Source organism: Halichoerus grypus, chromosome 10 (genome assembly GCF_964656455.1).
Source record: "Halichoerus grypus chromosome 10, mHalGry1.hap1.1, whole genome shotgun sequence".
NCBI lineage: Eukaryota > Metazoa > Chordata > Mammalia > Carnivora > Phocidae > Halichoerus > Halichoerus grypus.
This window is the reverse complement of record NC_135721.1, coordinates 21,693,912-21,706,697: the sequence shown is the minus strand read 5'-3', so window position 1 is coordinate 21,706,697 and position 12,786 is coordinate 21,693,912. Positions and strand designations below refer to the sequence as shown.

Sequence of the window (12,786 nt, the reverse complement as noted above, 5' to 3'; positions counted from 1 at the left end):
TGGGGAGGGTATGTGCTATGGTGAGTGCTGTGAATTGTGTAAGACTACTGAATCACAGACCTGAAACAAATAATACATTATATGTTAAAAAAAAAGAAGAAGATAGTAGGAAGGAAAAAATGAAGGGGGGGAAATCGGAGGGGGAGACGAACCATGAGAGACTATGGACTCTGAGAAACAAACTGAGGGTTCTAGAGGGGAGGGGGGTGAGGGGATGGGTTAGCCTGGTGATGGCTATTAAAGAGGGCACGTATTGAATGGAGCACTGGGTGTTATACGCAAACAATGAATCATGGAACACTAAACTAACTAACACTAAACACTAAACACAAAAACTAATGATGTGATGTATGGTGATTAACATAATAAAATTAAAAAATTAAAAAAATAAAGTAGCACTGTCCATGGGGCACCTGGTGGCTCAGTTGTTCAAGCAGGCAACTCTTGATCTCAGCTCAGGTCTTGATCTCAAGGTGGTGAGTTCAAGCCCCGCATTGGGCTCCAGGCTGAACCTACTTAAAGCAGCACTATCCAAACAGAACTTTCTGCAATAATGGAAATGTTCTACATCTGCGTTGTCCAATATAGTAGCCACTAGCCACATATGGCTATTGAGGACATGAAATGGGACTACTTGACTGAAGAACTGAGTTTTTAATTTCATTTAATTTTAATATCACAGGAGACTATTGGGTGCTATATAGGTCAGCACAGATCAAAAGAAAATAAGAAACTTTCCAGAGTTAATTACCTTCATAAGTGAGTGATCCCACCTAGGCAATACCACTTTTTGAGATGCCTACCTGAATTGTGCTCACTGGGAGTTGCTCATTTCCACAATAACCTACTCAACATTTTCAAAATTTGTTGAGACCACATAGAACAAAATGTGAAAATAATGTCAAATTGAAAGACTGGATCTTACGCTCTCTCTCTCTCACTCACACACACACACACACACACACACACCACACATACATTCACACACTCACAAATACTAGCCAAATCTGGGAAAAATTAGTCCCAAAATCTTGTTCACAAATTACTAAAAAAAAAAGGATTAGGTTAATTTCTTCCAATAATTTTCACAAAATCAAAGTTAACCAATAAAATCAACTTTAGGGGGTTATGCCTTCCCCCATTTTAAAGGAAGAAATTCCACTTTAAAAGTATTTAAATATAGGGGCGCCCGGGTGGCTCCGTCAGTTGGGCATCCAGTTCTTGATTTCAGCTCAGGTCATGATCTCAGGGTTGTGGGATCGGGCCCTGCATCGATCGGGCTGTGTGCTCAGCTCAGAATCTGCTTGTCCCTCTCCCTCTGCTCCTTCCCCTGCTGTGTTCTCTCTCTCTCTCTCAAATAAATAAATAAATAAAATCTTTTAAAAAAAGTATTTAAATATATTAAAATTGTCAACTGGTTCTTAGGAATTACAAATCAGGTGCTAAAATAATCTGCACTCAAATATTTTCATCTGTGGTTTTAAAATCATAGGTTAAAAAATGGTATTACATTATTATATTTGTATTCCTCTTATAAGCAAGATTGAGCATTTTTTTTTATATAGTTAAGAGCCATTTGTATTTCTTTTTCAGTGGCCTGTCAGTTGATATCCTTTTCCCATTTTTCTCTTCGGTAGATGGTTGTCTACTTATTCAAAGGTCTTTATATATTAGGGAAATTAGCCTTTTGGCATGTTTCTCTTTAAAGAAGTTTACTCTGCATTAAAAGATTAAGTAAAAAATTCAATAAATAAAATCTTTTAAAAAGGCAGGGTGGGGGGGCACCTGGGTGGCTCAGTCGGTTGAGCGTCTGCCTTTGGCTCAGATCATGATCCGAGAGTCCTGGGATTAAGTCCCACATCGGGGTCCTTGCTCAGCGGGGAGCCTGCTTCTCCCTCTGCCTATGCCTCTCTCTCTCTCTCTCTCTCTGTCTCTCATGAATAAATAAATAAAATCTTAAAAAAAAAAGATTAAGTAAAAAATTCAGAGCCTTGGGGCGCCTGGGTGGCTCAATCTGTTAAGCGTCTGCTTTCAGCTCAGGTCATGATCCCAGGGTCCTGGGATCGAGCCCTGCATCAGTCTCCCTGTTTCTGAATGTACAGAAAGCCTGTTTCTTCCTCTCCCTCTGCTGCTCCCCCTGCTTGTGCTCTCTCACTCTGTCAGATAAATAAATAAAATCTTAAAAAAAAAAAATTCAGAGCCTTCCAATGAAACAGGAATCAATATAGTTTTCTCTAAAAATCCTACAGCAGTCTATATTTCACAAATGAAATGGTTTTGACTGTATGAAATCACTGCCTCCTGTGCTTTAAAGGATTTCTTACATTCTATTTCTATTCTGTAATGATTATCTAAGAAAACAACTATATAATTAAAAATGTTATCTATGCAAACATGTTTATTTAAAATTTCAAGTATAACTAAGACTTACTTTTTCAGCTCTGGAATCTCTGCTGGCTTTACAATTTTTATCAACCCTTTAAGTCTCTGTTGTTCTTTCCTCAGTTCAAAAGTTCTCAGGTGAAGTTTCTTCCGGGACACACCATCCAATGCACTCCCTGATTTCATTTCTGACATAAATGCATCTAAAGAGTCCTGAGATGGTGACTCTGACAGAGCTGTCCAAGAAAGGGATAATATATATTCAGAAAATGGGCCTCAAATATTTTAAAATTCAGCCCCAAGTTTCCATAGAAAAGTCACTAACAGGGGCGCCTGGGTGGCTCAGTCACTTGAGCGTCCAGCTCTTGACCTCAGCTCAGGTCATGATCTCAGGGAGTCTGCTTGGGATTCTCTCTCTCTCCCTCTGCCCTCCCCCCACACTGCACACTCTATCCCTCTCAAATAAATAAATAAATCTTTTTTTTTTTTTAAGTCACTAACATAAAGCTGGGCAGAGGACATTACTCATATCAGGAATAAAAAAACAGGGGCGCCTGGGTGGCTCAGTCGGTTAAGCGTCTGCCTTCGGCTCAGGTCCTGATCCCAGAGTCCTGGGATCAAGCCCCGCATCGGGCTCCCTGCTCGGCGGGAAGCCTGCTTCTCCCTCTCCCACTCCCCCTGCTTGTGTTCCCTCTCTCACTGTATCTCTCTCTGTCAAATAAATAAAATCTTAAAAAAAAAAAAAAGGAATAAGAAAACAGGTTATAGCTTGAAGACCTCGGGACATCATTTTGCCTCAATGGGCTTCATTTTCCTCATCTATTATATAAAGAGTTTAAAACAAATAACTTACAATGTTCTTTCTAGTTCCAAGATGCTATGTTGCTCCTTAGAAAGACTCCATGTTCTGTATATCTTATTAACTAGGCTCAGTGCTGGCAGAGAGCACTACATATGGTAGACGCCCAATATATACTTGTTTAATGGGTCATTAACTTACCTTTGCTTGAGGCTTTCAGTTTCTCAGAAATCTCAGAGAGTTCCTTTTCAGCATCATTTAACTTTGCAACCTGTAACACCCAAATTAACAGGGTTAGCAAATGTTTTTCTTCTTTCAAAATATGGTAGCTTTTCTGTCTTCTTCCTCTTATTTTCATAATTGTTACAAGGTTTAAGAGGAGTCATTCAGAATTCCAGTTAAATCTGCATCTTATGGAGTTAACAATTTTCATGTGTTTATTTAATTTGAATTAACTTCTGAATTAACTCAAAATTAAACAGAATGAATGTACAGAACACAGACTTGACATTACTCAAAAGAACTCAAGGCATTTGTTTTCATTGATGAATCAAAAAGATGTTGGGTAATGTTTTAAAGCTCTCAATACTACTTAATATAGTGAAAACACATGCTATCTTATGATGATTTCATAAAGGATATACAGTTTAAGACTACTACCGAACTATACTCTTCAAAATTCCTTTCACAATTCTTGACTGCCAGAAGTCTAAAATCAGTTTCACCTCAGAATGACCGAATTTGAAAATTTTTCCTTTCTTTTTGTAGGATTAACATCATATCCAAAGAATGCTCTTTCATGGATCAATATCCACCTAGAGATAGACAGTCTCTAGCAGCAAGCCAAACTTTTTCCAACTTGAGTAAGACTGTTTGTTACTATCAAATTTACAGATCAAGAAAGCTATACTTCAGTACCAAATTTCAATGCTACTGCTTTAAAAATTATAATTATAAAACAAATTTGAATAATACATTATCTTATTTAAAAATTAAACTACCACAGCTACTTCTATAATTAAAACTTGCCAATGATTCAAAGGTCTCTGGCTTCTCATCAATCTTCCCAGCTTTCTTCATTCGGTTCAGACGCTTCTTTTCAACCAGGCCGGTCCGATCAAGAAACGTGTCATCATCACTATCATAAAAGTCTTCATCCTCCCAGTTCTTGGCTTTCCTTTTCCGAGATACTAGGAGATAAAATAAATGGTAATTAAATGAGTTTAAAGAAAAAGAAGACAAGTAGGTAAGCAGCTTAAAATATCACCATGAATTATTTCAAGACTCAACAAGCTGTCAAACTACATATAAAAACAAAGAGTTAAACCTGGAAGACATTATGCTAAGTGAAATAACTAGAGTAGCCCAATTCACAGAGACAGAAGGTAGGATGGTAATTACCAGGGGCTGGGGAAAAGGAAGAATGAAAAGTTACCAACCAGTGGGTACAAAGTTTCAATATGGGAAGATAAGAAACTTCTGAGAGGGATAGTAGTGATGGTTGCACAACAATGTTAATGTATTTAATACACTTAATGCTTACAATGGTAAATTTTGTGTTATGTATATTTTACCACAATAAAAGAATTAAAACAAAGGGCTAATTTATTTAATGAGCAAGAAGTTCTCAAAAATCAATGTGTAAAAAAAGGAAAAAGATAAACAAGGAAAAGGCCAATAATCCAAAAATTTTTTAAAGGATAATGAAAGCCGTTCACAGAAAAAGAAACATAAATGGCCAAAAAAAATTTTAAAGATGTTCAACACTTTTTAATAATTAAAAAAATACACATTAAGGGGCGCCTGGGTGGCTCAGTCATTAGGCGTCTGCCTTCGGCTCAGGTCATGATCCCAGGGTCCTGGGATCGAGCCCCACATCGGGCTCCCTGCTCCGCGAGAAGCCTGCTTCTCCCTCTCCCACTCCCCCTGCTTGTGTTCCCTCTCTCGCTGTGTCTCTCTCTGTCAAATAAATAACTAAAATCTTAGCCATAGTATCCTCAACTCTTATAAAAAATAATAATAATAAAATAAAAAATACAAATTAAAATAATGAGATACCACTTCTTACCTATAGACTAGAAAAAACATGAGAAGATTAATAATGCCCAATTTGGCAACGGTATGGGGAAATGGACTCTCAAACAGTTGGTGGGAATGTACACTGATACAATCTTTTTGATGATCAAACTCATAACATCTGTCAATAATAAAAATCCAGTTGACCTAGCAATTCCACTTATAGGAATTTATCCTACAGATATCAATGCAACATTGTTTGTAACAGTGAAAAATCTGGAAAGCTCATCAAGAGGGGACTATGGTAGCTATTACTTTTTTGACCCTGTGCCATCTTACTCCCCTTGTTCTGGTAAAAGTACCCCTTTTCTTCTAGAAAACTCCTCCCCCATTCCATCTGGATTAGGGGTAGTCAAGTGACCAAAGCCAATCAGTAAGAATCCTCATATTTATATTTAGATATAAGGAAAAAAGGGCTCTTTTTCCAATGAAGTTATGAAAGAGGAAAGATATAAATTCTGTAAGCAGCCAGCTTTTCTGCACAGGGTAAGAATCTATCTGCAAAATAAAACCATGCGCTCATGAAACAGATCACACAGATACACATATACAGTTTTATAGTGTCCTGGTGATACTGAGAGTTCTGGTTTGATAGGACCAGAACTTAAGGTCCTGGTTCATGCACTTCTTCCTTCAATCCTGTAAACTACTCTTCCCAGGCTCTGGAGCCAATAACTTTTCTCCCTAAGCTAGTTTGAATTGGGTTTCTATTATTTACAACCAAAACAGTCCTTATTAATATAAACTTCATAATTTCCAAGTTAAGATGGTACATTGAACATACATATCTAATTTCATTCTTTCCCCATATCCCACTAAAGCTGAAGTAAAAAGATTTTTTTTAAAAAACATTAATCTAGGGATGCTTGGGTGGCTCAGTCGGTCAAGCATCTGCCTTCGGCTCAGGTCATGATCCCAGGGTCCTGGGATCAAGTCCCGCATCAGGCTGCTTGCTCAGCGAGGAGCCTGCTTCTCCCTCTGCCTGTCACTCCTTCTGTTTGTTCTCTGTCTCAAATAAAATAAAATCTTAAAAAATAAAAAAATAAAAAACATTAATCTAAAAATAAATGAATAAATTAAATAAATAAATAAATAAATAAAACACTAATCTACTGGGGCAGCTGGCTGGCTCAGTTGGTAGAGCATGCAACTCCTGATCTCAGGGTTGTGAGTTTGAGTCCCATGCTGGGTAGAGAGCTTACTTAAAAAATAAATAAACAAATAAAAATTCTAACTCTACAAAGACAGGGAGAAGGGATAGCAACACCAAATTTTTGGAAATTAGAAAGTAGACAGACAAGTGGAAACTAAATTAGCAGAACTAAAAAAGATGAATCCTAAACCAACAGTGAGGAAAGCCGAGAATCAATCTGATGATACTGTAGAATCTACAAAAGGATCTTGAACTGGGGATGGTTAGTAGTGCTAAAATAAGCAGACGAGAGCAAAAGCTGTCGAGAAACAGATCCCCTTCCCTGCCTACTTACCTCCTTCCCATCCCCAGAAAAAATCCAGAAGTTAATCTCTAGAAAGGGTAAGACAGAAAGTCTTTGCATTGTGGACTGACCAGTTGAGTTGAGGGCATGGGTACTGTATTCTAAAAATAGTACTATCCTGAAAATAGGTGAATATTGAGAATCTGCTCAGCCATCTTCCAGCACTTAGCTCTAGAAATTTCATGCAGGAGACTGGAAGAATATTCTCTGAGGAATCCTGCCTGCAGAAGAGGAAAAACCTAAGGATATTTAAATGAGGAGTTCCCCAACAAAAGGCCCACCAACATCATTCCATATTGTTGCTCAAAGTTAATAAGTCCCACCTATATAATCCAAGCTGTCAGTCACCTTTTTTGTCCCCAAATAAGAATCTACAACCAAGGACTACACCACTGAGAAACACCTCTAACATGCAGACTAGAGACCACACAAAGAAAAAGAAAAGGCAACCTGGAGAGCACAGATTAGCAGTGAGATTAGATACTTACAATCCATGAGACAAATAGCATATTATGTTTTAAAAATGAATATTCAGGGGTGCCTGGGGGGTTCAGTTGGTTAAGCATGAGACTCTTGATTTTGACTTAGGTCATGATCTCAGGGTCGTGAGACCGAGTCCTGTGTCAGGCTCTGCTTCCCCATGGAGTCTGCTTCAGATTCTCTCTCTCTCTCTCTCCCTCTGCTCCTCCCTCGACTTGTGCTCTCATGGGCATACGCGCTCTCTCTCTGATAAATAAATTAAATCTTTAAAAAAATGAATATTCGAGGACAAAAATGAGCCTTGGAAATTAAAATCTTGATAGCAAAATAGAGACGGAAAGATAAAGCTGCAGAAATCTCCCAGAAAGAACAAAAAGATATAGAGATAAAAAAAGCAAAGAAAAGGGGCACCTGGGTGGCTCAGTCATTAAGCATCTGCCTTCGGCTCAGGTCATGATCCCAGGGTCCTGGGATCGAGCCCCGCGTCAGGCTCCCTGCTCAGCGGGAAGCCTACTTCTCCCTCTCCCACTTCCCCCTGCTTGTGTTCCCTCTCTTGCTGTGTCTCTCTCTGTCAAATAAATAAATAAAATCTTAAAAAAAAAAAAAAGACAGAAACTTGAGACGGTCAGTCTAAGATGTTCAATATCTAAGCAAAATTCCAGAGAGAAAGAGAAAACAGAGGGATGAAATGATTAATGGCATAATTCCAGAAATGTTCCTGAACTGTCAAAGATTTCCAGATCAGGGGCGCCTGGGTGGCTCAGTCAGTTGATCCTCCAGCTCTTCACTTTGGCTCTTCACTTCGGCTCAGGTTATGATCTCATGAGTCATGGGATCAAGCCCCAAGTCAGGCTCCAGGCTCAGCACAGAGTCTGCTTTGGATTCTCTCCCTCTGCTCCTCTTCCGCCCTGCTCACTCTCTCTAAAATGGATAAATAAAATCTTAAAAAAAAAAAAAAAGGCATTTCCAGACCAAAGGACCCAATAAGTACCTAGAAAAATGGATGAAAATAGGCCAACAGAAAGGTACATCACAGTTAAGTTTCAGAACCTTGAGAACAAAGGGAAACTCTAACAAACTTCTAGTGAGAGGGGGGGAAAATAACTTATAATTGATCAGGGTTTGAACGGTTTTGGACTACGAGAGCAACACTGGATATAGGTGATAAGAGTAATACCTTCAAAGTTGTGAAGGAAATTATTTCCAATTTAGAATTCTACTCCCAGCCAAACTATTAACTGAGAATAAAGCTAACATAATTATATTTTCAGAATGGAGAATTTAATAAAGTTTACTTGCTATACATCCTTTCTCAGGAATCCACTAGAGGATGTCTACCAAAACAAGAGAGTAGACCAAGAAAAATGAAAGATGTGAAATCCACTGAAGACTATCATCATCCATGCCCTCTACTATTATATCAGCTTTTTTAAAAAAGATTTTATTTATTTATTTTTCAGAGAGAGAGAGAGAGAGCACAAGCAGGGAGAGCTGCAAGCAGAGGGAGAAGCAGGCTCCCCACTGAGCAAGGAGCCTGATGCAGGACTCAATTCCAGGACCCCAGGATCATGACCTGAGCCAAAGGCAGATACTTAACTGACTGAGCCACCCAGGCGTCAGTCCTGCAGCAAGTCTAGAGAGCAATAAGCCCTAAAAGAATAGTGCTCTTCAGGAGAAATGTTTTCAAAAGAGTCAGAACTGATCAATTACTGAATGTGATTGACCATGTGGAAAAATATACTGAAAGGCTATTAAAAGGTGAGAGAAGAATGACCAAGAGCTATAAAATCCAAACACATGAAAAACAAACACAATTATTCACTTTAGGAAAAACAAAAAGAAAAAACTGCTCAGTTGCGACTAATATTTGCATAAACATAATCATGTAAATACTAAGTACTAATTTAAGTCAGTAAATAATGTTTTAAAATACATGACTCAAAGTCAGTAACACAAGATGGCGTAGGAGTAGGAGACCTTATTTTCGTCTGGTCCCTGCAATTCAGCTAGACAGCTATCAAATCATTCTGAAGACCTGTGAACTCAACCAAAGATCTAAGAAAATAGCGGCAACTCTACAAACAGAAAAGCAACCACTTTCTGCAAGGTAGGAGGTTCGGAGAAGTGAATCTGAGGCAATATATCGGAAGATAAACCATGGGGGAAGGGAGCCTCTGTAAGCCGGAACCAGAAAGTGATATAGCAGCAGAGCACAAAACAGTTAGCACATTTAGAAGTCTGCTCTGGTGAGGGACATCACTCAGGTGGCTAAGTGGGGACAGAACCCTAGCTGGGACACTGTGGTCTCAGGATCCCCAGGGTCACAGGAAGACGAGGGGTGCCTGAATGTGTCAGAGTTCCCAGGCATTGGAGCGGGGAAGCCGGCTGCAATCAGCGTGCATAGGAGTGGGCTCTTAGCTCAGGTTGCCATAAACCGTGAACTGCAGCACAGTCAAGCGACTGAACAGGGGCCCAGCAAGTGGCAGAACTGTGGCGAGACCCGCTCTTCATCCCCCAGGAGAAGCGCCGGGGGCATGCCCTGCAGAAGTCTTCAGGGTTTGGAGACTTGAAACGAGGCCACATGTCTGATAATAGAGACAATCTGTCACCTGCTAGGTGAGCATGGAGTGCAAACAGAGACCAGAGAGACAGGAATGATTGACTGCTTTTCCCTGAGGGCCCACTGAGGAGTAGGGCCCCAGCTCTCAGCTCTGGGGCTGGAGATTGGGAGGCTGCCATTTTCATTCTCATCCTCTAAAGTGGCATGGAAAGCCTTCAGGGAACAAAAGCCACATAGAGCAATCTGGAGCAAATTACTTAGCCTGGCCCCCTGGCAAGGGCGGTACAGTTCTGCTGGGGCACAGACACTTGAGAATCAACACAACAGGCCCCTCCCCGAGAAGATCAGCAAGAACATTGGCTAAGACCAAGTTTACTGATCATAGGTAACTGCAAAACTCCAGCACTAGGGGAAAGTAGTATATAGAATTCATGGCTTTTTTCCCCCTACGATTCTTTCAACTTTAATTTTTTTTCTCTTTTCTTTTTCAACCAATTTCTGATTTCATCAACTTTTCTTCTTTTTAAATCTTTTTTAATTTTCACTTTTAGTTATATTCTATCCTTTCATTGTATTTAATTTTAATTTCGTACATATATAAGTTTTTCTTTCTTTACAATTTTGGAGTATAGTTTTCTAATAAACAGACCAAAATACACAGAGGATCCAGTGTATTCTCTATTCTGTTCACCTGTCTGATTATATTCTCTCTCTCTCTCTCCTTTTTTTTTTTTTTTCCGGTTTTGGGCCTCTTCTGACTTGTTTAGTGTATATTTCTCTGGGGTCGTTGTTGCCATTTTAGTATTTTGTTCTCTCATTCATCTCTTTTTCTCTGGCTAGAATGACAAGATGGAAAAACTAGCCTCAAAAAAGAGAACAAGAAGCAGTACTGACTGCCAGAGACCTAATCAGTATGGATATAAGTAAGATGTCCGAACTAAGTTCAGAATAACGATTATAAAGATACTTCGCTGGGCTTGAAAAAAGCATAGAAGACACTACAGAATCCCTTTCTGGAGAAATAAAAGAACTAAAATCTAATCAAGTCAAAATAAAAAAGGCTATTAATGAGATACAATTAAAAATGGAGGCTCTGGGGCGCCTGGGTAGCTCAGTTGTTGGGCATCTGCCTTCAGCTAAGGTCATGATCCCAGGGTCCTGGGATCGAGCCCTGCATTGGGCTCCCTGCTCCCCGGGAAGCCTGCTTCTCCCTCTCCCACTCCCTCTGCTTGTGTTCCCTCTTTCGCTGTGTCTCTCTCTGTCAAATAAATAAAATCTTTAAAAAAAAAATTGAGGCTCTAACTGCTAGGATAAATGAGGCAGAGGAGAGAATTAGTGATGTAGAAGACAAAATGATGGAGAATAAAGAAGCTAAGAGAAAGAGGTAAACAACTACTGGATCATGAAGGGAGAATTCAAGAGATAAGCGATACCATAAAGCGAACACAATATTAGAATAATTGGGATCCCAGAAGAAGAGGAAAGAGAAGGCAGATGCAGAAGATATACTGGAGCAAATTATAGCAGAGGACATCCCTAACCTGGGGAAGGAAACAGGCATTCAAGTTCAGGAGGCAAAGAGAACCCCCCTCAAAATCAATGAAAATAGGCCAACACCCCAACATATAATAGTGAAACTTGCAAATCTCAGAGACAAAGAGAAAATCGTGAAAGCAGCTCGGGACAAGAGGTCCATAATCTACAAGGGTAGAAACATTAGACTGGCAGCAGACCTATCCACAGAGACCAGGCAGGCCAGAAAGGATTGGCATGATATATTCAGGGTTCTAAATGAGAAAAATAAGCAGCCAAGAGTATTTTATCCAGCTAGGATGTCATTCAGAATAGAAGGAGAGACAAAAAGCTTCCAGAACAAACAAACTAAAAGAATCTGTGATCACTAAACTAGCCCTGCAAAAAGCATTAAAGGGGATCCTTTAAGCAAAGAGAGAGCCCAAAAGTAACACAGATCAGAAAGAACAGAGAAAATATACAGAAACAGTAACTTTACCGGTAATACAATGACACTAAATTCATATCTTTCAACAGTTACTCTGAATGTAAATGTGCTAAATGTCCCAATCAAAAGACACAGGGAACCAGACTGGATAAAAAAGCAAGACCCATCAATATGCTGTCTGCAAGAGCCTCATTTTAGACCCAAAGACACCTCCAGATTTAAAGTGAGGGGGTGGAGGGGCACCTGGGTGGCTCAGCTGGTTAAGTGTCTGCCTTTGGCTCAGGTCATGATCCCAGGGTCCTGGGATCAAGTCCCACATTGGGCTCTCTGCTCAGCGGAGAGCCTACTTCTCCCTCTTCCTCTGCCTGCCGCTCCCTCTGCTTCTGCTCTCTCGCTCTATCTGACAAATAAATAAATCTTTAAAATAAATAAATAAATAAACTGGGGGGTATAAAACCATTTTCATGCTAATGGACATCAAAAGAAAGCTGGGGTGGCAATCCTTATATCAGACAAATTAGACATTAAACTAAAGACTGTAATTGGAGATGAGGAAGGACACTATATCATAATTAAAGGATCCATTCAACAAAAAGATCTAACTGTAAATATTATGCCCCTAACATGGGAGCAGCCAATTATATAAACCAATTAATAACAAAATTAAAGAAACACATCAATGATGATACAATAAGGGGCGCCTGGGTGGCTCAGTCGTTAGACATCTGCCTTTGGCTCAGTTCATGATCCCAGGGTCCTGGGATCGAGCCCCGCATTGGGCTCCCTGCTCCACGGGAAGCCTGCTTCTCCCTCTCCCACTCCCCCTGCTTGTGTTCCCTCTCTCACTGTGTCTCTCTCTGTCAAATAAATAAATAAAATCTTTAAAAAATAATAATAATGATATAATAATAGTAGGGGACTTGAACACCCCCCTCAATGCAATGGACAGATCATCTAAGCAGAAGATCAACAAGGAAACAAGTGAATGACACACTGGAACAGATGGACTTTACAGATATATTCAGAACATTCC

The 12,786-nt window shown here is 39.6% G+C and overlaps 1 protein-coding gene across 1 annotated transcript in view; it reads right to left on the bottom strand.

Annotated features, from left to right (window-relative positions):
* Window positions 1-12,786, bottom strand: part of SLC4A1AP (solute carrier family 4 member 1 adaptor protein) — a 34,182-nt gene that overhangs the window by 11,906 nt on the left and 9,490 nt on the right. The window contains exons 6-8 of the mRNA XM_036090204.2: window positions 4,211-4,371; window positions 3,383-3,452; window positions 2,432-2,618 (exon numbers count right to left, since the gene is read on the bottom strand). Coding sequence (XP_035946097.2) covers window positions 2,432-2,618; window positions 3,383-3,452; window positions 4,211-4,371 — 418 coding nt within the window. The remainder of the gene's footprint in view (window positions 1-2,431; window positions 2,619-3,382; window positions 3,453-4,210; window positions 4,372-12,786) is intronic.